The following is a 27,539-nucleotide window of genomic DNA, read 5'->3' on the forward strand; positions in this document are numbered from 1 at the left end:
AGTTTAGAGCCTCAAAGTGTTTGTTGACTTGTTTTTATTTTTATTTGTTGGTTGTTGTTTTGTTTTTTTTAGCTTAACTAGAAAGGCTGTTGATTAAAAGTATCTTCTAACTACAGTATACGTGGAAAAAAGCAGGGTTCAATTTGATATAGAAATGAATAGTATTAAATAAAAGTTTAGAGTAGTAAACTGAACCGCGGTTAAATGGTTAACCACAACTCACCATTTAGCCACTTAGCGTGTTAGCTGGAGCTGACGCTTTAGATCTAACGCTTCTGAAGTTTTGAACTGAAACGATGGGTCAACCGAAGTTAACTTACTGGAGTCCTAGAATTAAAACTTTTAGCTGGAATATAGCATAAAGAGGTCTTTATGGTTTAATTTATAACGTGTGGACACAAGACGACACGTGCACTTCCCTAGCTAGCTAACTCTTAATCTCTTAGTAAAAAGAAGAACAAGAAGACATTTTAAAAATAAATATCCCCAATGAGGCTGTACTTATAATAAGTTATTTGAATTACTTGACATGTCGCACACTATCACGTCGAAATCAAGCGTTGGGTTGATTAAAGAGTGGATGAATGAAGTGAAAGCAAGGAAGTGTTTTAATGAATGTTGGATAAAGTGGAGAGGAATAGTCCTGGAGTTTGTAGCTGTTAAAGGTGAAATAGAGGAGTGAGTAGAGCAAAATATATAGGTATTTTGGGGTTATAGTCTGTGAGTAGATGTTACTGCTTCCTACGATGAGGTGAAGTGGGCGGCATCTGTAGTTACACAATATTGTTTTGAATGTGGCAGGCCTTGCACAAGAATGCTGTAAAGTGGTGAGTCAAGTCTGTTAGAAGTAGAAATGCTGAATCTCTGGTCAGGCGCTTACGATGGCAATGTTGTGCAGTGAAGTCATCTTGTTTTGTTTTTGTCGAACCATCATGGTGAAGAGTAAGAGGAGTGTTGCTCAAGCTTTTTAACCATGTTACTTTTCTGCAGATCTGCACGGCAAAAATGTGATTAAAGCTTACATTTCTCGCACAAAGAAATAGCTTTTTTCTTTCTTTTTTTTTCTCAATCGTGGATAAAAGTGCCAACTTGATTCATTTGCAGACATCTGGCCGTGAATGGATGTAAAATCATTACACACATGCTTGACATTTAGTAAGTTCTCATGTTTGTGGTGAACAATCTTGATTTCCAATTAGTGTTTATGGCTAGATCGGAGATTTTTCTGAGGCGGGTGCGTGTGTGTCTTTTCTCGCTGTAGCAGAGTACGGAGGCTATTTTTCGAGTGATGTATTTTTAGTCATTTCATCGTGACTTGTTGTGGCATCATCTCCAATGTGGGTGGAAGTTTACCTTTCGGTGTAATTTTAGGGCTTTTAACCATCAAACATGTTCAGTTAGGGTTTTTAGCTCAAAGGAGACTTTAACAGAGACGATGCTTGATTCTTTGATCTCTTACAAATACATTCAGTACTCTGGAAAGCAGGTAAATAAGAGTCTGAAACAATACTCTGTGGAGACTATCCCTAAATCTGTTGGATTGAAATTCTGCATTTTCAGTCGTTGGTGTATCCACTAACAATCGTGATACAAATGATTAATTGCAACTTTAAAGAGCTATAAAAGTAAGCTTTTAGCTGGGTTTAATTCTCGGGCACTGACAGTTGCTCTGTGTGGCCCTGATTCAAGTCAGTGGGACGTTTCCTCTCATATTGTACTCGTCTGTTAGTTTGTAAAGCTTGCAGCTCTCTGATAGTGTAGCAAGAGGCAGTTTCCTGAGGAGAGGAGCAAAATCCAGTCTATCAAGTTAGTTGAGACGCTCTAAAGTAAATCATCATTATCCACACTGCTGATTTGGGGTTTGAGAGGGAAGTGATCCGATTCTGTAAACAATAAAATGGATATAATGTTGGATCCCTGGCGTAAGAATGAAGTGATCCATCATATTTTCACGTTCAGCTCACACCACGGTCCTGTTGGACTCCACAGGCTGTTAGCGATTGGGATGTTGGAAACTTTTCCTGAGGCGACAAAAAAAAAGGCCTCGAAGCGGATTTCTGCGGTGACTGCAACAGAATATAGGAGGGAAGTGCAGCTTTTGTTCATGATTTAAGAGACTAAACTGAAATTGTCATTTTGTCATTGTGCTAAAATGAATATGAATATTATATATTAAAATATATTTGCTAACCAACAATGTGTTGCCTGGGAATTTTCTTTCACCCCATCTGAAGCTGATGTATTGATCCAAGAATATTTACAAAGCACTTTCATATCAAAACAAAGCTGAAAGCTAAGTTTATTCAGAGCTGCAACTGTCCTTGTACAGTTAGACGGGTTAGACAGGTTTTCTGTTCTCATCCACCTGCTGACATGCAGATTTAGTGTTTCTGGTGATGATGTTCACGTAAAAAAAATTAAAAAATAAAAAAAAAACTCTTAAAAGCAGAACGTGAAGAAGGAGCCCGTCTAACCAGCAAGGTTCCGATCATACCTCATCTTCGGTGCTCCAGGCGGAAAACCACAACCTACTCTGAGCTTACTCTTTGTTTTGGGCACTCCTGAGAGCTGAGAGGGCGTTTAAGGACTCAGCAGCTCAGAGAGGTCGGCTGGGGCTAGAGTATTAGAGACTTACAAGCAAATGAAAGACTTTTAAAAATGACCATAAAATGCACAGGTAGCCAGTGCAATAAAGCAAAAAAGGTTGAAATGTGAACTTGTTTGTGTGCCAGTTAAAAGACCTAATTATTTTAATAGATGCAAATGTCATTAGCATGTCATTCTCTGCCAATACATTATACTAAAGAAATGCATGTTTGGTTTCAGGCTGACTCTTTACGTGAAATATAAACAAACAGGATCCTGCCTCTGTCCATGTGTAAATTTGTGGAAACGAAGAACGAAGAACATAAATATTACTATCAGTCTCCCACTGTGCAACAACAATGCTTTATATGGACTGTTAATTTCACAATATGCAGATACTTTAAAAACACGTCTTTTAAGTATGAGAATAAAATTGAAATATATAATATCGTGATTAAAAGAATTATAGAAGCATCTTTATGCTTCAGATCATGTTTCTTTAAGTGTCAGTGGTTTATTAAATGGACTTGATTTGTTGACAAGCACCCATGCAGCGACTCAGGTCGTTACAAACCGATGTTTACTTTCTTTTTAGTATAACTCTGCTGGAGAGAAAGAGTGGCAGTATACCCACTAAAGCAAAGAGAATGGAAAGAGAGCGGGTGATGGAGGGAGACGGGAAACCCACAGCAGAAGGTGAAGAAAGGTGACGTAGACTATCGGATATTTGACTGTCAGACAGACTTACTCCAATACACAAAATGTTACATATCTTTTTTATTATAATTGTTCTTTTGAAGACATGCATTTGGGAGGAAACCTATAATGTTAGTAGTCTGAAATCATGTGATGTGATTAACTGATTATTCGTATGTAAGATCTTAAAGTGCACAATAAATCAAAAGACAATTGGAGATCATATACAAAGAAAATGCTTGTTAAACATATTGATGATCCCTGAACTCATGAAAAGGTGCAGGACCAAGTCTTCAACTGCTGCCAATGCCCCTTACGGACAGAGGAGTAAATCCAAGCTGTAACCGTACCGAGCGAGAGCGCGCTCCGTTCCGTTTTAACGACGACCGATAAGGCTGTGTGAGTACCCTCATCAAATAATGTACGTAATACAGAAGACAGCCAGCAGAGGTTTTGAAATGTGTTTTTTGAAAGCCCACCACATTGTCCTTCTACGTACCTTTGGGGAGACCAAACAGGCAGAGACTCTTGTTTGCTACAGTCGTGTAGTTCAACTGTAACTCTTATTCAGCTGTGACCAATTCACAATGCGCTCAAGTGTTTCAAGGGAGTCCACCATGCTAACATTAGCTATATTATCAGAACTGCTCTTTAGCTTATGTGCTGAAGACATTTACAACAGTAAACTGACCACAATGAAACAGCACATTCTATCAAAACAAGTTTCATCTTTGAAAAAAGTGGGATACAGTATGTGTCAGGAGCTCCATCAATGTGCATGCAACTCCATGGGTGTGTCACATGTTCCCCCAAATTGTGTTTCCTCACATATCCGTGACTTGATTAAAACGACTTGATGTGCAGCCAGACACTCTTTAAACATGTGCTGTGTCCTCAGGTAGACATGTAGGTTGAGGACGCACCTTTCCACCTCCTTACGTGGCGGAGTGCACCCCCAACCTGTGATCCGTTGGTATTTATGTGGTACTGGGTACACATACATATGTTCTACAAATCTGAGTTTTATGTGGCATTCATAAATCAGGAGCTGCTTTCTAGTAGTAGGTGGTGAGTTTTGTGCAAATCTTCTCACAAATGTATAAAGAATTGATGAATGAGGACCAATACTATTTACTGATCCATTTTAGGGACTGATATCATTTATTATTAAACACAGTTAACAAGAGGCCATTGTTAAATTATTTTACGTTTTAACATCAACGTGATTAATAACATAAGTTAACTGTGGACAAACAAGTGAAAAACAAAAGTGAAACAAACCACAGGGCAGCCCGGTGACTTGGTGGTTAACACCGTTCCCTCGCAGCAGGGGGGTTCTTCGGTTCAATAAGAGTTGGGGTCTTTCTATGCGACATTAGCATGTCCTCAAGTTTGTGTGAGGTTTCTCCAGGTCCTCTGGTCTCCTCCAACAATCAAGTCATTCTAAATTGCCTACAGGAATGTGTGTGTGGTTGGTATCTAAAGGGAGGTGGCACAGATTCGAGTTAGCCCGCACGACCCTGAATATACATAGATTAAATATGTATTAATTTTAATTAAATGAATTTGAATTAAATCTTTATGAGGAAACCTAACAAAAAAGCATTACGCTACACTCAAAACAAAATGATAGGATACTTGTCACACCTGTGTAACAACTTTAACTGTCGCTGGGTTAAAACTACAGTGTGGTGTTTTACGAGCTTAAGGTAACCTGGATATATTGCACATACACCTGTTGCAATGTGAAGGCTAAAACTAAAACTAACATCTGAATAAGAAGCATGTATAAATGTATATGACTATCATTCAACATGGGTGACTCTTCACAAAGAGACTAACGTCATGTGCTCAAATGTCATTGTGGTCATGTATGTGATTTCACCCCTTGAAGCTTCAATAAATAACCGAAAAAGTCATATCAAGCTCATTAAACCGCTAAGAGATTACAATCTAAAATTCATTTAAATTGTGTGTCGTTTAGATTTGTCCTATGATGAAACCTTACAAAGGATTAGTCCATGAACAGTCGGTCCTTTTTATCAGCATCCAAATGGTATAAAACATTGTCTCTAAAATAACCACAAATTGATTTTACATCTACAAATGAGTAACTGCTATCAATACAATCAGTTAAATTACTGTTTCACTACATCTTAAACCTTTTCTAACACGTTATTTGCTTTCAACAACTGAGGAAATATTTGTAACTACAAAAAGTGGAAAACTAAAATAATTAAATTACTAACATACTCTGTCTAAATTAGTCTTTACAGATTGAAAGTACAGTTTTGTTATGTAGAAGGGTTTCAAAGATGCATCATGAAAATAATTTATTAATTCAGTGATTTTAATTCAAGGTAAATGTACTCCTTCCAGTTTATGATGTCCAGATTTTTCATGGAAAACCACATGACAGATTTACGGTTAAACCGCGGTTGAACCTGTCTGTGAGGTTCAACGGCAGTTTACCCAACACACAGGTTTCATGATGAGCAGTGTAATGATTCTTTGTTTGATGAGAACAAAACTTCATCATTTGAAACTCATCATAGATCATTAAATTATGGTTTGTTTTACTTGGACCTACCTGATTTAGTTATATATTCTTTAAACAGCTGACTAACAATAATGAAATTGATTATTTTTGTCTTCTTTTTTTTTTAATAACTTCAAATGGCTTCTTGTTAACTGAATTTCAAAATTAAAGCGCTCTGCCATGAAAGTCGATCAGTAAAACTGTTCTGCTGTAACACAAGAAAACAGTGCTTGCATTTATTGCATAACACAGTTAACTATCTGGAAATAGGTTTGCATCTTCATTCAGTGGTTCTGTTCTCTGTTTGTTTTCTGGCCGATTATTGGTGGGAACAATAGATGTATATTCAAGTTAGATGGAAACATAACAAAATGTAGAGCCTGAATATATATATAACTTTCCATCAACTTTCCTTGTATGACCTTTTTGCAGTAAACTTGTTTTATTCAGCAAATAGTTTTTTTTTTAAATCCGGGGTAGCCTATTTCTGTTTTGTCAAAAAGATAAATGGCTTCATGATACTTTGATCTTGACATACCATCTGTGCTGGCATGCATCTCGTGTATCACACCTGCCCACTTTGGGCGTGGCATGCAGAATATATTTCATGTTAGACGCTTGATTTGTCAGTCCCAACTGCTGAATGCAGTAAGTAGCATGTCGGTGAGACCTCGGAGAAGACCGCATCTTATGAAAAAGGTAGGAAGAATCTTTGTTGGCAAAGAATATGTAGTCTCAGGTCTTAGATGTTTGAAGGATGTCATAATCAAAATGGGTAACAATTTCCACATGTTTCTGATTGCAAGATCCAAAAAAGACTCTGTTTTGACATCTGTAATTATCGCAGTGAGACAAGTAGTTTGAAATAATACAAAAATACTTTAAAAAATAGTAATACTTTTTGGAAACTAAAGGTAAATCAAATCTTTAAAATATTTATCAAATACATTTAGGGTATCTCCACATTAATCAGATGGAGTACTCAGGTGTTCACTAATGAATAAACAAAGAAACTTTGTATTAAGTGACAAAAAGATGACATATAGTAACAGAAAATGTGGATCAAACGAAAGAAAATGTAAAAAAGGTCTAAAACAAGAGTTTCAGACTCTGAAGAGTTTCAGATTTTCTGATATAAATGTTATGGCAGGCTGCTGACTCTGCTTTTTGAAAAAACTCAAATAAAAACTCCAGTCATAAACATAATTGACAGTGTAGACTGGGGAAAAGGAAATGAGGAGGTTGGTGAGCAAGCTGTTAACATACAAATATGTGTCCTTTTTTGCTCTGTCCATTTGTTTACAGAAGCAGGAAATAAAAGCGAGTCTACGTGCAGAAGCCAGAAATCCAAGAATGATATACAGGTAATGCTTCTGTTTGTACAGGTAAAGTGTCTGTATTTCAAATGCTTTTAGGACATACTGAAATGAAAACATTTTCTTTCTCATTAGTATTATTTCTGTATTTTTATTTATGAAATAACTCAAAATCCATCTAATTCTACTTTTTCTGTGCAAATACTTGGCAACACCCAAAGAGCAGCACAGGTTTAGCTTTGCCCCATTTATCGTCACCTTTTATTCAAGTAGACTATTTTTTGCAATAAGATCTCTCTTTATAATGTTTTTTTGTTGTTTTTTTGTCAGAAGAATAGATTGAAAGTGTGAGTCAACTTGACAAACAGGTTTATTACAGTGATTTGAAAATGAAAGCACCTATTTACTTTACGTTTTAAGCAGGACATAATCAAAAAGAATTGTGCTGCAAAGTTTCTTCTTCTAATTCTGAAAACCAAATACGTGATATTTTTAATGTAATATTTATAATTAGCCGTTTAGTTTCATACAGCTATCTAAATAAATCATTTTTTCTGTTTAGATTTTTGACATCAGGTTGACGTGTGGGAAGACTCTCAGTCTCAAATGGCAAACGTACCGGTCCTGTCCACGGCTCAAGGTGGGCAAAGAGATGTGGGCAGGGAATTCAGAGACTCCCTCCCTCTCCTAGATGTTCTCCATGCAGATCAGTTTGAAGGAGACAACTTTAACCCAGAACTCATTGAGAAGACAGAGGAAGACTTTTACAGAGGCGCCCCTCCCAGCTGGTTAAACTTTCACATTAGTGAGCAGGCGACATTAGACGGCACGGGAACTCTCTTTGTTAAACGAGACGGATATGAAACACTTAAGAAACAAATTCAGGAAAAAAGAAAGCTCCCTGGTATATCAACTGTTAAACTGTTCCACCAGTCAGGATGTGGGGGCACCACGATGGCCATGCAGGTGCTGTGGGACTTGAGGAAAACCTTTCGCTGTGCTGCTTTAACAGGCTCTACCTCAGATATCACAGAAGTTGCGAAGGAGGTTATCGAGCTTTTCACGGCAGGTAATCGAGGACACCAGAACACCGTGCTGCTGTTACTAAATGATGAGCAGATCCTAGATAATCTCCAAAGCAGCATTATTAGAATGATTGCTGAAAAGAATATGGTTACCAAAAGGCCTGTGGTGATTTTTCTCAACTGTGTGAGAAAGGAATCTGTTTTAAAGAGTAACTACGTTGTTTTACAGAGAGAACTGTCAGATGCAGAAAAGCAGAGATTCAGTGAGAAGAAGAATGAGCTTGTCAAAAAGTACGGCAATAAAACCAAGCAATTCCACGGCTTTAAGATAATCCAAACTAATTTCTCTCTAACCTACATTAAGGAAGCATGCACAGTATTCAAATCGGTCCAAAAAGCAAAAAGACCACTGAAGGCCCAGCTTGCGGCATTCCTGTCCCTGCTGAATGCATATGTACCAGGTTCATACCTTCTGGAGTCTCAGTGCCTGGCCTTCCTCAGAATCGGGGGCTCAATCAATGGAGACCTCGCGGTGGAAGAACTAATGCAGCCCTTCAGTCATCTCATCATCTCCTTCCAACAAGACGTAACAGCTGAGCGAAAAGTCCGCATGGCCCATCCCATGATAGCAAAGCGTTGTACTGAACTGATGGCTGCAGGAGGCGTGACCAGAAGTGACACAGCGAGAAATCTCCTGAATAGTTTTTACAGCAATGATGAAGACACAGATGAGTTCCCTCAGTATTTACTTAGTTTTGTCAAAGACATGCTAACCAGAAGAGAAACAAAAACAGAGGAGAATCCAGTTGGTGGTTCAGACAGTAAAGAGGACAAAGAACGGTTTTCTAGACTCGTTCTCGATATTCAAAAGGAAGAGGGACGTACCCAGAGTGCATCAGTTTTGGAGGTGGCAACAAAGAAATTTCATGGAAATCCTTTTTTTCCACAGGCTCTTGCTCGTTTCTGCTGTATAGAAATAAAAGACTACAAGCAGGCCGAAATCTGGGCAGAGACAGCAAAGCAAAGAGACCCCCAAAATTCATTTATAGCTGATACACTGGGTCAAGTCCATAAAAACCACCTGAAGAGCAAAGGGGGTCCAGCCAGTCAGAGAGAGATTCTGGAACTGGCTAAAAGGGCCATTGAAGCTTTTAAGCATGAAGAAGAACTGGCTGAAAATGAACAAGGGATGGACATGAAGGATTATGGCTTCACTAAAGTTTCAACAGTTTTTAATGTCAGTGGTCAGTTGGGTTTCTTGCAGGTCTGCAATATTCTGTATGACCGTCTTGTCCGTCAAAACGAAACCTGGAAAAGTGTTCTGACAAAGAGGGTGTCCTTGAAATCTGCCCTGGAAAATCTCGGAGACACAAAACTATACAATTTCAATGATCTTATAAACAGCCTCAGAGGAGAAGTTCAGAAAAAATTTGACTTCTTTGATAAATATCTGACGTACTCAAAGCTCAGCATCGAGAAAAATGATCCCAACTACATTTCAAGAGATGCCTCAGAGTGCCACAGGAAGTATGTTGGAGATTTACCACCCAGAGATACATTGCAAAATATTGATCAACTTATGGAGATACTTCAACAAAAACAGGCTGCTGGAGTTCTTGCATGTTTTGACAGAGGAAACACCAAATCAGAGATTCAAGAGATAACTTCAATGTGGAGAAAAATGTGCTCAAGCACAAATCAAGGAACAGCAGTGGTCAACTACATTCTTGCTCATATCATGTCAGTGAATACAGGAGTGACCCCTCCCTGTAAACGCAAACCTTTCACTGCGTTTAGACAAATAATGCCCCTGAATATTCAAGATCCACCTGAAGAGCACATGCTGGCACTCCTCTTGTGTTGGCCTTCAGCCAGTGAGGATGAACTTGAACTTGATCAATTAATCCAGCGCATGCGCCTTTCTTACGAGATTGCATATAAGAAGTACTTTCGATCAAGATACCTCCGCCCTCTGTTTTTCATTGGAAAAGAAGAAGGTCTGAACAGAATTGTTCACAGAAAAGTTCTTGAGAGATTGCTTTCAGAGGAGAGTCAGGACACAGCACCAGACTGGACTCATAACTGGAGACATGAGAACATTTTTGAAAATCCAAAGGTCCAAGAGATTCTTCGGAAAGTTGAAGGGGAGGTACAGAACTGCAGAGTGTACGCAAATGTCAGAGACACAAAGATTGAAGTGGAAGTCCATCTGGAAAAAATGCTCTGGAGACCACGCCGAGTTTCCTTTTATCTTGGATTCACCATCAGAGGTCCTGTTGCCTTTGGTATCCAGACCGAAACTCCAGACCAAGGTAAGACGACATGGATATACAATATAGACTATATACTACCTGTCACATATAGACTTGGGACTGAAGTAATGAACAATAGCTGTGTGCTTCAACAATGCAAATGGTAGCAAATGGTGCAGCAGTGTTGCATGTCATATGTAATTAGCGTCATTTTTAAATTAAATTCAGTTTAATTCACTTATATTTCTTAGAATCAGTGTTACTCTCCTCCTCCTGTCCCTCTACATGACTCCCGCACACATTCACTCATTCACTCACTCTGGCTTTTATCTGATCTCATTTACCTAGTCTTTTCAGCTATTTATTGTGTCGACTTCTTTAGCTTTTTTTTTTTTTTTTAATTATCTTTAAAATTTTAATCCATTTTAGTGACTTTTTATTTTATGTTATTTGTTATTCGTCTAAAGTTTTGTATAGATTTCTCTAAAATTTTACACTTTTAGGCATTTTTTACTTTCTTTTAATCTTTTAGTTTTTAGCTCCAGTGTTTCCTCAGGGGGGTCGTCCACACTGGGAGGTGTGTCTGCTCCGCCCATGGGGGTGTCGTCATGGGGATCCCTCAGGCCTGGGTAGCTGGGGGTGGGACTCCACCTTCTGTGTGGGGTCTGCCCTGGTCTGTCCGGGTTGGGGGGGTCTCCGTGGCGATGCTCCTTGCGGTCATGGTCGGTGGAGCCTCGGTGTGGACGGCCACCCATAGGTAGTGTTTTTCCTCACCTGGATCGTTAGTGCTAAGCCATGTCACCAGTCCATTTACTGTGTGTGTGTGTGTGGGTGTGTGAGTGTGCGCACATGTGTATGAGTGTGAGTGAGTGTGTGTGTACGCGTGGGGGGTGGGGGGTAGGGGTCGTATGGGATGTCTTAAATTGTGTTATTGATTATTATTTTTTCTGCGTGTAAAGCACCATGTGTTGCATTTATATTGTATGATTTGGTGCTATATAAATAAATAAAGTGCTATATAAATAAATAAAGTCAGGTCCGAGGGGTTGGGGGATCCGGGGCTTGGGGATCACTGTCCCACATAACCCGGGCCTGCTCCTCGGGAGCACGGGGCCTCCGGAGGAAGGTGGCAGTGGTGAGAGAATGAGTGTCCATGTCTTTGTCAGTGAGTGTATATGTGTAAGGGTGTTCTGGGATGGAAGATGCACCAAACTTTGGGCCTCCATCAGCAGAAAGTCAAAATTACTAAAAAAAAGAAATTATTATAAATAATTATTTATTATTATTATTAGGGATGGATTCTTCTGGTCTCTCGGGTGGCGCGGTTGTGCCCTCCTTCCTCCACTATAGTTGCAGTTCAGGTATGAAATGGTTGCTTTTTGTCTCTCTGCCTCTTCTTGTGTCTGTTTGTTTGTTTGTTTGTTTGCTCTCTTACAGATTTCAAAGACTTGTGTGCCTGTTGTGCGTTTCCCTGTGTTTCTCTCATTTCAGACCAGCAGCGAAAATGATCCTTCAACATAATCAAGCTGTTCAGGAGTAGGAGCTAGGTAGCTCCCTTTGCACAGCAGATGGCAGGGAGTAAAATGACTATAGAATTTGTAGCGTTAGACAGTTCTGCAGTAGTCTATTGGGTTTTAGCAGTCACCAGAAATGTTTAAAAGAATTAGCTTCACGGACAAAAAGTTTCACACACACGTCTTGTCTCTTGGTCGGAACTCTCTCTCTCTGACCGTTTATTCTTGCACATGCTCAGAACAACATTGTGCGCAGGCACGTCATGACGTCATTTTGCTATGCATTTGGTTAGCTTAACATGGCTTTGCAACTGGTATATTATCAAATATACTTAACACCCCCACTCAAAGATATGTATATAGCTCTCTATAGAGGTAAACAAATAAATTAGTAAATTAAAACATAACTCCAAAATCAAACATTTTGCATACTGGCGATGTTGTGAAAATGTCAAATATAAATTACACCCGACAACTTTCACTTTCATCCAAACAAATACCCCTTGAACCTCTCAAGTATCACCTTTGTCACTGGCTTGGTACGAACCTCAGCGACCATGTTCACAGTAAGACAGGATTCTATAAATATTCTCCCTTCTGTGTGTGCAGAACGTACAAAATGATACTTTATATCAACATGCTTGCTTCTCTGTCTGCATACTGGGTTCTTGGACAAAGCCAGGGTTGCCACCCGTCCCGTAAAATACGGAATTGTCCTTTTATTTGAGAAAAAAATGTATATATATATATATATGCGTGTGTGTGTGTGTGTGCCAGACAGCGGGGAGGACTCGGGCTTCACCTCCAGGTAGGGGTTGGGAATTGGGAATTAAAAGTTGCGTTCCGTATTGAACCAATACGGACATATATTATGCTCTTATTTATTGATGTCATAATATACAGGTGAAGGTTGGAAAATAAAAAATAAATTAGAGAATATTTTATGAAATCAATAAACAATTCCATCATCAAAATTATAACAAATAAAGGTTTAACATATCTTGCTTTGTATGTAATAAGTTTAAGTTTAAGTTGAATTATTGAAATAAATTAACTTTTACATCATATTCTAGTTGAATTATTGAACTACAGTAAATTAACTTTTACACCATATTCTAGTTGAATTATTGAAATAAATGAACTTTTACACCATATTCTAGTTGAATTATTGAAATAAGTTAACTTTTACACCATATTCTAGTTGAATTATTGAAATAAATTAACTTTTACACCATATTCTAGTTGAATTATTGAAATAAATGAACCTTTACACCATATTCTAGTTGAATTATTGAAATAAGTTAACTTTTACACCATATTCTAGTTGAATTATTGAAATAAATTAACGTTTAGACCATATTCTAGTTGAATTATTGAAATAAATTAACTTTTACACCATATTCTTCACCTGTAGGCTATATTATACATCTGGGCTGATGTGGACATACATAGCATAGGAGGCTATTTCAGTTGCTAGTATGGTTGGCTGTCTCTACAGTCATGAAAGTTCAATGCTATTAAAGCACTTTAAACTTTAAATCAAAGCATTTAGTTTTTTCATATAAAATAAACACATTTTTATTCAGTTTAGAAGTTTGGGGGCTTTTTTTTGGCTCCTGCGCTGCTGAAATCAGGGCGTCCCTTATTTCTATTTCTGAAAGGTGGCAACCCTAGACAAAGCTATTGCCTGGTTGTCCTCATATATCTTAACACATGTTAACACACCGGCATCCAAACCTTTAAGTAGTTGTACAAGATACATACTCTCCTGAGTAGGGGCTGCAAGTGCCATGTACTCTGCTTCACAGGTGGATAGTGCCGTTGGCTGCTTTCTACTCCTCCAAGATATGACGGGACCACTCTCATATAAACTGAAACAGTATCCAGTTGTGCTCCTCCTGTCACCTCTTTCAACATCACTGTATCCCTCTCACATTTTTGGTAGTGTAGTTCTCGATCTACGGTGCCCTTTAAGTACCTCAGTAGGTGCTTTGCTGCAGCCCAATGCTGCTGCTTCGGTTCTGCAAGGTGCTGTGACAGCTTACTAACAACCCAGCTAAGATCAAGTCGAGTAGATATAAAGTATAATGTATATCAAGCTGCCTACCATCTCTCTATAAGCAGTTAGGTCAACAACTTCACCCTCACTGTCCAGGTTTAACTTCTGCTCACATGGGGTGAATCTTGGTTTGCATCCAGACATTCCAAATTTTTCTAACATCCTTTCTATGTGTCTCTTCTATGTCATTTTGACCTCTCCTTCTTTCTGACTAAAGTCAATACCCAGAAAGTGTTTAATCCCATATCTTTCATCTTGAACCTTCTCTTCAGCACTCTCTTTTACATCACTGAGTAAGGTATTGTTACTTGCTGCTATGATCAGGTCATCTACCCACACCAACAGAATCACTTTCCCATATTCAGATTCTCTACTGTACACACAATGATCAGCATCATTTTCAAAATCAAAATTGTTTTCTGTAAGGTGATCATGTAGTAACATGTTCCAGTTACATCCAGACTGTTTCAACCCAGACAATGACTTATTGAGTTTACACACTAAGTGCTCTTCCGTCTTTGACATGACCTCAAAGCCTTCTGGTTGCTCCATATACTGTATACCTCACAGTTCATTGGAGCATGGAGGTAAGCTGTCTTTATTTCCATTTGATGTAGGGTAAAGTCTTCCTATACAGCCACATGCATCAATGCTCTAACAGAGGTCATGTTAGCTGTTGTTGAAAAATTATCTTTATAGTCAACCCTTCCACCTGACCATATCCCTTTGCGACATACCTGGCTTTACAAGTCTTAGATCCATCTGGGCTTTCATTTACTGTATATACCCAGCGGCCTCCCACTGCTTGTTTGCCTCTTAGCAGTGGAGTCAGAGTGAAAGTCTCATTCTCTGTGAAAGAGTTCATCTCTTCTTTCATTGCATTAGTCCACAGTTTTGACTTCTTAGAGTCCATAGCCTCTCTGAATGTTTTAGGCACTCCATTCACTCTGTAGAAATAATCTAAATTTTCACTTCCATCATCATTATACTCAGCTTTACACTGGTATTATTTTAAGTATTGTGGATTCTTTCTCAGTCTAGTGGGACATCTCCCTTCTCCTTGAGTGTTATCTGCATTGGTTGTACCTGTGTCTGTAGTCTCTTCAACGTTGGACTCTGTACTCTCTTTAGACGGTCCCTGACTCTGGTTGACTAGCCTCAGTGGTATACTGTATCTTCATTACTCTCAATGCCATCCCTCATGTCACAATTTTTCTGAGTCCGGGTATCAGCGATACTCTTGATACTCGTGATGAACTTTACCTGCCTATACTTTAAGACTTTTCCTGTCTCTGGATTGTACATATTGTATGCTAGACTATATTTATCATACCACTACTACTACTACTACTACTACTACTACTACTACTACTACTACTACTACTACTACTACTGTCATTTAGTTTTTATCCAAAACAACTTACATCTGAGAGAACAACTCAAGCACAAAATCACATAGGAGGGTCCAGTTGGATAAGTGCTGGTCAGACTGCTGAGAGTCCAGTTGGACAGTTCCTGCCATGCCAGTGCTATTTTTTTTTAAATTTATATAAGAAAGCTACGTAAAAAGACACAATTTTGTCATAAGTGCATGCAGCTACTAGATGCAGAAGAGAGCTGAGTCTTTAGCTTGCTCTTAAAAAGTAGGTGATGTGTATCAAGGTACAAAATTTTGACCTTTCCAACCTCCACCACTCACTTGTTTTTTTCTCCTGTTTTTATCTAAAATTACCTCCTCAGATCAGCATTTTGTGGATGTGCATCGCATAGCTCTGATTGACAGAGTCAAAGACACCAAACACATCCTGGACAAGCTCTTGGATATGAAGATCATCTCAAGCGAGACTAACGACGATCTCAGAGCCATAACAAGTGTGCGTGAACAGATGAGGGAGATTTTAAAGTTGGTGATTTCAGCTGGAAAAACAGGAAAAGATTACTTCTATAAAATCCTTAAAAAGATGAAGAGTATGAGGCCTCTCCTGTCTGAGCTTGAAGCAAGTTGACAAAGCAGCAAAACCTAAAAGACGGTCATGTGACTTTGAACACTGACACTGAAGTCATGTTTCATTTGTGTGGGACTTTTCTGAAGCATTAAAGTGTGATGCAGAGGGATTTATCTACTTTATCTACAAGTATGTAAATATATGTAATTATGTAACACATGTAAATATTAACTTGTGACTTTTGATGTATTGGGAAAAAAAACAAAGATGTTTTACTTTCTTTTGCATAAGAAGGGAGATTTACAATGTTTTTCATCTTTTTTTCGTGCTCATGTCCCATTATAAGCATCTCTTCTGCTGCAGAGTTAGAAAATCCTTTGATTTGGACGATCATTTGTGGTTCCTCAGGATCAATAACTGTTCCTGAAGTGTCTTTTTAATGTGGAAAGTAGAAAGATGAAAGCAAAGGACAGAAAACGAGCAATTAATATCAGTTTTATGTGTCATGCAACTGTCACAAACAAAATGTAAATATGAACTTGTGTCTTTTGATGTATTGAAAAAAAAACAAATGTTTAACATAAGAAGGGAGATTTACAATCTTTTTCATCTTTATTGGTGCTCATGTCCCATTACAAGTGTCTCTTGTAAGTGTTTCTGCAGTGTCTTCTTGATGTGGAAGGTAGAAAAAGGACACAAAACGAGCAATTACAATCAGTTTCATGTGTTATCACGTATCCATGTGTTTTTTATTAAATATCTTTTCATTGTTGCAAAATATTAATTTATGTCAATTTTAAAGTGTTACCCATTTTCCTTTCCTTTAATCAACGTTTTTGTTTTTAACTAATTTTTCTTTAGTTTCCTCACTTGTCTGTTATGTAATTGCCATTTATGCTGAATTTGGTGAAATAATCAGCGTAATAGGTGGTCATGGTAGGAATGACGTTCATAAACTGAGCTTCAAGTCTGCCTGAACTGGATAAAGTGGAACTGGATAACCCCAAACTCACATTTAATCCTCCTGGACGGCTACGTTCAGGCTAGTGGCCTTCCACAAGTCTTTATTCACAACTCTGAAGTTCATTCAAAGTGTTAATTGATGACAGAAATGTGTGGTGGCGTAGACTTTTAAAACAGTAATTTGTAAAAGCACGTCACTAACTGCATTAGTTGGTGACAGAGGCGGTTGCATGAGCCAACCAGCTCTGGTGGCAAAAGAATCAGAATCATCTCCAAACACTGGTGTTAAAATAGCTCCCCTGTCCTGTGTATTTTAGGGTGCTTTCACACCTGTCCCATTTGGAGCAGTTATTCCGGAACAGGGAGCGTTTCCCCCTAAAGATCGATTCGTTTGGTATATGTTAACGCAGCAATTGCGCTCGGATGCGGCACAAAACAAGCGAGCCGAGATCGCCTAGGAGAGGTGGTCTCAGCTCGCTTCCATTCCAGACCTGGAGCGGTTTGTTTTTTTTATTTGGAGTGAGAACATAATCGACACAGCAACCGACACAACTCCATTCATTGTGTAGGTGCGACCGCGGCGCAAGGAGAAGAGTTGGCGCAGCCTCCACCACCTCTCCTATTGGACGTGCCGAGATGTTGTCACAGCGTGGGACGGTGAAATAAAAAAAATTTCAATTTGGGCAGGGTTTGCGGAAGAGGAAATCCTTCCGCGTTCATTTCTGACCAATCAGAGAACAGTTGGTTCGCGCATGGCATTGGTTAACAGCTTTGAACTGCTACAGACGGTTGCCTTGTGAACACAAACCCCACAAACGAGAAACAAAACAACTGTATTGTTGGGCCACCGCCATCTTATGAACGTTTGTGATTATGTGAAATGCTGATGACGTCACCGCATCCCGGTGGACAAAAGTCCCCCCCCCCTCTCTTGCTATCTTCTTTTGCCCCAGCTCGAGTGGACAGACCGTTTCTGTCTCCCCGTGTTTGGACCCACGTCGCTCCGTTTCTTCAGAGCTGGGGGCGGGGAGCCGCCTGGGCCAGGAATTACCCGCCGGGCGTAAGGTCTGTTACCACGGAGCGCTGCGCTCCCGATTCTCTCTGCCGTTCTAACCCCTTTTTCCGCTTCAAGCCTTCTCTTGCACCAGGAACTGTGGTGTTCCGAGGACGACCGATCAGCGTGAGCGAGAATCAGCCGCAGAAGCTCCCAGCCACCTGGATCCGTGAAGTCCACGAGCCCGGCGATCAGACGGAAAGGCCGCACGTTCCGACGGACGGAACCGGCTCCGTGCGCAGCGAGGCAGCGTGAAAGCCTCCGTGACCAGGGACGGAGGAGCCCGGCTTAAGGCGGCGCTGCATCAACTGTCCTTTTCATTCCAGAGTTGGAAGCAGAGAAGGAACGGAAAAGCTTGGACTGACGCCGTAGGGTACGCGGCGACGCCCAACGTACGCCGTAGGCTCTGCGGTGGTCTAAAGCGGAACCATAAATCCGCCTTTACCTCTCACTGCTGCTCACTGCACCGACACGCGCGGCTTTAAACAAAAAAAAAAGTCAAGTGAAGATGTCTCCAGAGGCTCCAGACACCCCACCTCTTCCCAAAAGAGGAAGCAGAGGTCTCCCGGAGGTGTGTCAGAACCTCCACAAACGTAATATAACATCCCAGAGGAGCCAGGCATCTGTTGCACAGTTCCTCATACCTGAAACATCCCCCGAGCTTGATATGGTATGATATGGGACATATATTATGCTCTTACTTATTGGTCATAATATACAGGTGAAGGTCGGAAAATTAGAATATATTGCTAAACTTAATTCGTTTCAGTAAATTCAACTAAAGGTGAAACAAATATATTATTTCCCACTATGCAAAGTGAAATATTCCAAGCCTTTATTTGTTATAATTTTGATGATTATAGCCCACAGCTTATGAAAACCCCAAATAAAAAATCTAAAAAAATGTGAATATTTTATGAAATCAATAAAGAATTAAATAATCAAAATTATAACAAATAGTTCAGTGGAGCTCACGAACTATTGGACACAACTTTCTCAATTCTCCCTTCTCTTCTATTGGACGTGCCGAGATGTTGTCACAGCGTGGCACAGTGAAATTAAAAAATGTTCAATTCGGGCAGGCAGGCACAGTGCCCTCTCGCCCGCCTCTGAGCTCGCCCGCCTCTGAGCTCGCCCGCAGAGCGGCCCGCTGTTGCGCCGGTAGTACATACAGTAAATGAATGGGATCGCCGGCTGCGGTCTGCGCTTTGCGCCCTCTCTGTGAAAGGGGCTTGTTGTTTATCCCGCGGAAGAGGAAACTCCTTCCGCGTTCATTTCTGACCAATGAGAGAACAGTTGGTTCGTGCATGGCATTTGTTAACAGCTTTGAACCGCTACAGCCTTGTGAACACAAACTCCACAAACGAAAAACGAAACAACTGTATCAATTTAGCCCCTGAATTGGAACAGAACAAACGAGCCAGAGGTCTGAAAGCACCCTTAGTCACAATTAGAAAAAAAGAGAATCTTCATAAAGTAAATTTTATTTCAGATTTTATTTCACTTATCTAGAATGTAGAAGCTAAGCCAACGCTTTAAGCCACTGAGTTGTATCTCAACGGAAAAACTTTTTGACGCGCTTACTTTTCATATGCCAGGTGCATGATGAATGAATGTCCACTTAAACTGTCTTTGCGATGCACAATATACATTTATTTGTCACTCGCATAATCCAGTTTTGCAAGTTACAGATATACACCAACCCGGTACAGCATGACATTCCGTGTGTACGTGCGTGCGTGCAGTCAAAAACTGTTTCCTCCTGCCAGTCGGAAACACACCTGGTGAGCCAACAAAGGTTCATAGACTAAATAGGTTTCAGCGTCATACTGAAACCAATCAGCACCTTGTAATCTGCTCTTACATAGAAATCAAGCAATAACAAATCTGTGCTTCTTTACAAGTAAGTCTTATTTCTGTGTATGAACTTTAACATTAGAAAACCATTCTCGTCTCTTTTTGCGGCTCTAGTGGCCTTTATTTTCCAAGTGGCTAAACAGGAAAGACGCAGTAGAGAGTTACAGGCCGGGATTCGAACCTGTGCCGCCTGCACGAGGGCGACAGCCCCTGTATACGGTGCATCCGTTCAACTACCTGAGCTATCATGAAAGGATTCTCCCAATGAAATTACATCTTAATCCTTTTAATAGTTTCATAAGTTATTTAGTTAGTTAACTGTGGTTCAGTATCATACAGAATGTCAATCGTTACTTCGACCCAATGAATCACCTCCTTTACAGAGAGCTGTACGCCCTCCGGTTGGTTCTTGAGAAGAAGGTCCATGAAGACGGGACACAGCGAAGTGTTCAGGCTGCTCAGCTGGAAAACAACAACAACATGGATTAAGTCCGGAGCGTGGGAACTGCAGCAGAGAGGATTCACACACCAGTCGGGTCCCACCTGGACGACCCGCTCGTGGGTTTTCAGGACGGCGTCGACGTACGTCTTGGTGCCTTGTTCTTGCATCAGCATCACCTCGGTGGTCTTGGTTGGCAAAGCATAGCTGCATTTATGAAAACATTTGGAGACAAATTCATGAAAGAGCCTTTGCTCTGCTACAAAGATGTCCAAGTCAGATCAGTTACTGGACACCGGTGAAAACTTCTTCTCATTCATCTTAATTCATGGTTGCAGACTAGTAAAATAAATTATTTTAAATTAGTGAAATAATTAAATGATGATTTAAAAAAAAAAACATGAACAAGATGAGTTAAAAGATAAATTGTTGGTGGAATTGGAGTCTTTCTTATAGGTATGATGTTACACTTAATAATATTGATAATAATAATAATAAACTTTATTTCTAAAGCACCTTTCTTAACAAAGTTACAAAGTGCTTCCCAAGAACGATAAAAAACATCAAGATAAAAATACAGTGCATAGTGGATAAGAAAATAAGACAGCAATAACCAGGTCTAAAATTAATAACAATATTCACACCACAATAAAAGCTTTTCTAAAAAGGAATGTCTTTAGTTAAGATTTAAAAGCAGTGGGGGATTTAGCCGACCTGATCTCAGCAGGTAAAGTCGAGCCCTGGGAATGATCAGAAGGCCACTACTTGCTGATCTGAGGGAGTGCCATGATAGGGGGTTAAAAGTTCTTTAAAATAACTAGGGGCTTGGTTATTTAGGGCCTTAAAAGTCAGCAATAAAGTTTTAAAATCAATGCAATATTGAACAGGAAGCCAGTGAAGGGACGACAGAATTGGAGTGATATGTTCAAATTTTCTTGAGGCAGTGATCAGAGGAGCAGCGGCGTTTTGTACCAACTGAAGGCGGTGGAGTGATGATTGAGAAACACCGGTGTAAAGGGCGTTACAATAATCCAGTCGAGACAGAATAATAACATGGACAAATTTGTGGAGATGATCAGGAGATAAAAAAGATTTGATTTTGGAAATCAACTTCAGCTGGTAAAAACACGACTGGACAACTTTCTTAATTTGTTCATTAAAACAAAGACCGGAGTCAAATAAAACACCCAAATTCCAAGCAGTTGGTTTGATGTAGTGTGATAGGGTTCTGAGATTGGCAGCTATCTGGTTGGAGGATTTGGGAGTGGCAAGTAAAATAATTTCTGTTTTATCATTTGAGAAAATGTTGGGATGTCCAGGAATTAATGTCGGAAAGACTGGCGGTGAGTTGGGTGAGACAGCTCTTAATGGAACATATTACTGAGTGTCGTCGGATTAACACTGGTATGTTTCTTGATGACTTGACCCAGGGGCAGCATATAAATGGAGAATAATAATGGCCCCAAAATTGACCCTCGAAGAACACCATGGGTGAAGTGGGAGATGAGGAGTTATTAAGGACCACATTAAAAGTTCTGTTTGACAGGTAAGAGTATAATAAGTTAAAAGCAGACCCTTTTAAACCAACCCATGTTTCAAGACGCTGTAACAGGTTAGAATGGTCAAATGTATCAAAGGCTGCAATAGGGTCTAGCAGGACTAGAATCGAGCTATCACCCTTGTCTGCAGCCAGGAGCAGGGGCTTCATTTATAAAAGAGTGCGCAGGATTCATCCTAAAAGTGCACGTAAACCCAAAAGCCGAAAATGGCGGGCACAAAAAAAATCTGGATCTATAAAACCCTGTGCACGCACATTTGCACGCAATGTTCGCTTTATAAATCACAGTCCAGCTGGAAGGTTGCGCAGGTGAATCCGCCTCATATCCCGCCCTCTACACGCCCACTTCATACCATAAATGGGCAATGCAAAGTAGTATTTGCATATGAATGAGCCTGCTGAGCATGTGCAGGGGCTTCCTGCAGCCTGTTTGGGCGTCAGGATGAATGAAACGTGTCGAGCCACCGTGCCACTAAATTTCATGGAGACTGAGATCGAGATGTTGTGGATGAGGTGGAGGCCAGGAAAACCACATTATTGTGGTCACAGTAAAAGTATAAATAGTATATAAATAGTATAAAATAAAGAGAGTGAGTGGCACGTCGTTGCTGCGCTAAACGACATGAGTGCCACCAAGGGCGCAATTTCCACTGGGGACAGGGGGGACATGTCCCCCCAACCTTTCAAAATCATGTTTATGTCCCCCCCACTTTTTACAGTTTAAAAACTAACAGTAGGCTCAGCCTGTAATTGCAAATCATCAAGACACCCTGTGCGAAGGCGATGCAAAAACGGCACGGCAGCCCCGCTCCTAGGATCAGCCATTAATTGCAACTCATCGACACACCCTGAAGACGATACGAGAACAGCCCCGCAGCCCCGCTTCACCCGCCGCTCCCCCTCCTCCTCTCCGGTCTCCCCTCAGAGCTGCTCAGGGCTGATTTATGGTTCCGCATCACACCAACGCAGAGGCTACAGCGTAGGTGCGCATCACCGCGTACCCTTCGGCGTAGGCTCTGCGTCGTTTTAACGGAGGACCCTAATTTAGGCTTACACCCGCACCTAAAGGTTTCACGCGTGCGTAAAACTCATTATATATTAAAAAAAATCTGTGTCCCTTTAGGGAAGAAATGAGAGGCTCCGTGGAGCCCCTTAACGCTCTACGAAGCCCCTCATTTGTTCTGTCCTAAAGCGGTGGGTGAAGGAGGTTCCCGGCGTGTCACCGCGGCTGCAGCAGCAGCAGAGTCCTGACTGACGCTGTGTTTCAAACACAGAGGAACACGATCAGCGCTATTTTATTATAAGTCTGATATATTTTGTGATATGTGATGACATTATTAAGAGTATGACATGAATCTGGCTTCATTTCACCACCTCACAGCCTGCGTCGCCAGTTCCCCGTGTCTTAAGTAAATTCTTACGGGAGGGTCAGGGTTGCCGTAAAGATAAGCAGATTTTTCGGTTAGTTTTTTCTTTTTAGATCCTAGCCTTTGCGTAGAAGGTGGCTTCCGCATCTTTCAAGCCCTTTTTGTGCGCAAGCAAGCTTTATAGATGAGGCCCCAGGTCAGTTTATGACCCCCACGGACCTCTTGGTCAGTTTATGACCCCCGCTGCATGGCTCCAGATCAAAGGAGGACGGCGAAAATCCTGGAGCCAGGACTAAGGTTTATGATACCTGGAGGGGTCGGACACAGTGCAGCCCGACAAAACCAGCGGGGTTCCTCCCAGTCCAAAGGAAAGACAAACATCAAGGTACCAGAGCCAGGACTCCCTGAGGATTATGACACCTGGGGGGGTCGGACACGGTGGAGCCCCAGGAAACCAGGGTCCTGCCAGGCCTGAAAGGGGGGTACTGCCCCTTTGAACAGACCCGCCCCAAAACCTATAAATACCAGCAACTCCAAAAGACCCTCCCTCTCTTCTCTCTACATCAGCCAAGCTGGTTGGTTCGTCCAGCTTGGCCTCGTGCCAAGAGCCCCTCAGGATCACACTTCGGGAAGGAGGCCCGAGGCGCGCTCACCTCGGGACCACGGAGCGCACTGCGCTCTCTTCTCTCACCTCACACGTCTCCCAGGTCCCTGGGAGTTGAAAAGGGGGGGAAGCCGCTTCAAAGCTCGGCCCCGATCTAGGGTGAGACCCCTTTTCCTCTTTCCTAACTTCTCTCTCTCCGCTCTTGAGTTTCTTTTGATAGGACCTGCGGTCAGCCTACCCAGCGCAGACCGAGACGCATCCCGCCGCCCCGTCCGGGGCCACGCGCTCATCAGCCCGACGGTAACCCGCACGTCCCAAGGAGTGGACCGGCAAGCGCGTACAGAGACGACGTGACAGCCTCCGGACCGGGGCCTGAGTGTATTAGTTTAACTTGGAGCGTTTCAGAGCTAAATCTGTGTTCAGAGCTGAGATTACATCATCATCATTATCAACATTATCGTGTTTGATTATTTGGTAGTCGTTGTTTTCTGCCGTAGGCACGTTTTAAATGCTGCGTTTGCCATCTGGTCTGATCGCACGTGGCCCAAAGGGGGCTCCGCCATCTTTAAATACCACAGAAGCCCGCCATCTTTAAACGTTTTAAACAGTAGATGGTCATTGATATCATGTTTGTTATCGCTTGATTTCTTTTTCATTCCATGCATTCAAGTTCCTATTTTTATTGATTGTTGTCTTTCTTGTTAATTAATGTTTTTTTTGTGTATCGTAGTGTGCATCAGGATTTATTTGGGTGTTGCATTTACCATCTTTTGACACCTGTATGTAAATAAATTCTGATTGATTTTTAATGAGTGGTTTTTGTTGTTTCATGCAATTTTGGTCACATCTGATTGTTTGACAGAGTCAGTTGCTCGAATCTCACCCTTCAATTATATTATACTATACTTAAACCTTAATCATCTGAGACTGATTTTCTGCTGTAAAAGTTATCATTTCCCTGGATTAAGGCCCCGGGGTGGTGCCCCATACGAGAATTATTATCATTTTGATAATTCAATTTGATAGATAGTCGACTTTATGAATTATTAATAATTATTAATAAAATTATTAATAGCCTTCGATAACTGATCAGCTAAAGCTCTGCTGTGGCACAACACTGTGAATGAAAGCAATGCCTCCACCCCGACCTGAATGCCGAGGGAGATGAAAATTAGAGAAATTCGGAGGAGTAGGCCCAACTAAAGCGATAATATTGTTAGGCGTAAGCCAGGTCTCAGTAGCCATAAAAAAGTCTAGGCAGGTAGCAGTTATAAAATCGTTGCAAATAAAAGACTTATTGCAGAGGGAGCGGACATTTAACAGGCCACATTTTAGAGGTAATTGAACAGGAGGTTTGGGGACAGGAAAACAGTTAATGTAGTGGAGTGAACTCGCCACGCCACGCCTCTTCTCGACTCGACTCGCCTTGCCCTCGTTTCTTTTCAATACCCAGATCAGAAGTAGGCGGGGTTGGAGCGAAGCTGCTGTGACATACTCGATTGTGTGGTCGGGCCAACCCCCTGACCACTCAGTGGCGTGTAGTGTGATGACGTCAGATACGGCCCGATACAGCCAGCTTGGAACCTGGGCAGAGTAGTTACAGAAAAAGTATCTACTCGGAACGGTTAGACCCCTAGTGGGAAAGCGCCAAACTGAGTGGAGGCGATTCGAGTCGGGCTGAGTGGTTGCAAGTTGAAAAGCGCCAATAGAGGAAGTGGGAAGTGCCTGTGTGTGTGATAGAGGTCGGTGTGTGACCAGTCAGTCACATTTATGGGTATTGCACAACATATTGCAGATTGGTTTTTAAGATCTGGGCGCCTAGTTTGTTGGGATGGATGCCGTCAGACTTAAAAAAGGAGTGGCAATTCCAAAACAGGTTAAAATTGTCAATAAAGCCTACATTGTGTGCCTTGCAGAGAGACTGCAGCCAGTTGTGCAAGTAGAGGACTCTGCTGAACTTTTCAGACCCACAGCCGTGAGGGGAGAGCGGCCCGCTAATGTGGACAGATTTTCCACAGTTGCTTACAAACTGAAGGAGTTTCCTGAACTCAGTTTTGGTCACCTTGGAATGTGAACAATCATTTGTTCCAACATGGAGGATTATCGTGTGTACGGAGGATGGGAGTGTGTGCAGCAAATTTGGGAGTTTTGCCAAGATAACTGGGACTGTGGCTCCGGGGAAGCAGTTCGTAATGGCATTAAAGAAACGGATGTTTCTCGTTATTGAGTCTCCAATTATAAGTGTAGTTGGAGGAAAAAGGAGGCGAGGAGAAGTTGAATGTTGTGGTCGGTGCAGGAGACTTTGCCACCGGCGATGAAGAGGCTGGAGAGTGATGAACAGAGGGGGAGCAGGAGCGTGCTGCGGTGCCGGTGTAAACAGCAGTATGGAATGGTACGTTTTGAAGTGAGAGGAGCCGTCAGGTTTGGCTGGAGGGGGCATTCGATGTGACGGTGAGCTGTGGGACCTCTGGGACGACAGTGAAGATGCTGGGGCTCCTCGTTGATGGACAGGAAATTTAGAGGCGCAAACATATTTTCCAGTGGGATGTTGTGACGTGGTGCAAGAGGGTATTTCCTCCTTCCCCTGCTACGACCAGTAGCCAGGGACCAGGGCTGAGAAGGCGTGGAGCTGATCGGATCTTTGGGTCTGTCCCCAGTCCGTAGCCAGGAATTCTCCAGGGCAGTGACCGGCAGAGGAGCTGCATCAGCTGTAGGAAGGTGAGCAGCGTCATCTGTAGGACAGTGAGCGGTGAGGGGCTCCAGTGTGGGGGCAGCCCCATCAGCAGGGCAGGAGGTAGCGGCCTCTGGCACTTGGACGCTGGCTACATCGATCATCGCTGGACTGATGATGATCGTATCCAAGAGCTCCTCGGCCTCCCGGATCTGGTAGAGTTTGGAAATTCGTCCTTCCAGCTGAGCAATCTTCTCAGCATGACAGGCACAGGTGACGCAGCCGGAGGGAGAGGTGAGTGGAGCCATGGCTTTGGGTGGAGCGGCTGAGGGGCAGAGATAAGTACTACAGTACGGGGCTAACACGTTTATAGCTAAGACAACCAGCTGTAACTGTGTCAACAGGAAGGTCAGAGGCACTTACTCGCAAGGGCTCCAGCAGGAGCCCACAGCGGTGTGATAGTATTAGCAGACTGTTGAATCAGATGAAACCACAGAGAGAAACAGCAAGCAGCAAAAACGTACCGATACGGGTCCAACTAGTGGACCCGCTGCGGTGATTCAGCGTCTGCTTGCTGCCGCCGCCTTGTCTTTGCCCTCAGTCCCTCATTTGTTGTCTCAACTTCCTACTTCCTACTTCCTACTTCCTACTTCCTGTTTGAACTCCTGGCTGTGTGTACCTCATCAAAATAGTATACTGTACTTGTCACATCTGTATGACAACTTTAACTGTCGCTGGGTTAAAACTACGTTTCCATAGTTGTGTTTTGTGAGCTTAAGGTCAGAATATGCACGTAAACTGGATGGCTATATTGCAAATACACCTGTTGCAATTTGAAGGCTAAAACTAACATTTGTAGATCACAACTGAATAAAAATAATTTATAAATGTATACAACTATCATTCAACATGGGTGACCCTTCTTTTTGTTTAATGGGTGACCCTTCTAAAAGAGACCAACGTCATATGTTCAAATATGTCATTGTGGTCATGTATGTGATCTTCAACGCTTGAACCTTCAATAAACCGGAGAAAGTCATATCAAGCTCATTCAATCCTAAAGAGATTACAATCTAAAATGCATTTAAATTAT

General features: G+C 41.5%; 1 protein-coding gene across 1 annotated transcript; it reads left to right on the forward strand.

Annotated features, from left to right (window-relative positions):
* The first annotated feature begins 7,703 nt into the window (after positions 1–7,703).
* On the forward strand, positions 7,704–18,205 carry LOC133420464 (sterile alpha motif domain-containing protein 9-like). Its single transcript, XM_061710159.1, has 5 exons — positions 7,704–10,474; positions 11,707–11,823; positions 15,728–15,859; positions 17,912–17,956; positions 18,045–18,205. The coding sequence occupies exons 1-5, from the start codon at positions 7,744–7,746 to the stop codon at positions 18,203–18,205; spliced, it is 3,186 nt and encodes a 1,061-aa protein (XP_061566143.1). The 5' UTR covers positions 7,704–7,743.
* Positions 18,206–27,539: the final 9,334 nt, after the last annotated feature.

The sequence above is a fragment of the Cololabis saira genome, chromosome 20, assembly GCF_033807715.1.
Source record: "Cololabis saira isolate AMF1-May2022 chromosome 20, fColSai1.1, whole genome shotgun sequence".
NCBI classification, from domain to species: Eukaryota; Metazoa; Chordata; class Actinopteri; order Beloniformes; family Belonidae; genus Cololabis; species Cololabis saira.

Bases quoted from the DNA above. Each gene is read 5' to 3' on its own strand.
- LOC133420464 (XM_061710159.1), top strand. From the start codon at position 7,744: ATGGCAAACGTACCGGTCCTGTCCACGGCTCAAGGTGGGCAAAGAGAT. The intron at 11,824-15,727 runs GTTTGTTTGTTT...TTACCTCCTCAG, and splicing joins GCCTCTTCTTGTGTCTGTTT to ATCAGCATTTTGTGGATGTG. The intron at 17,957-18,044 runs GTAAGGTCTGTT...CTCTTGCACCAG, and splicing joins CCAGGAATTACCCGCCGGGC to GAACTGTGGTGTTCCGAGGA.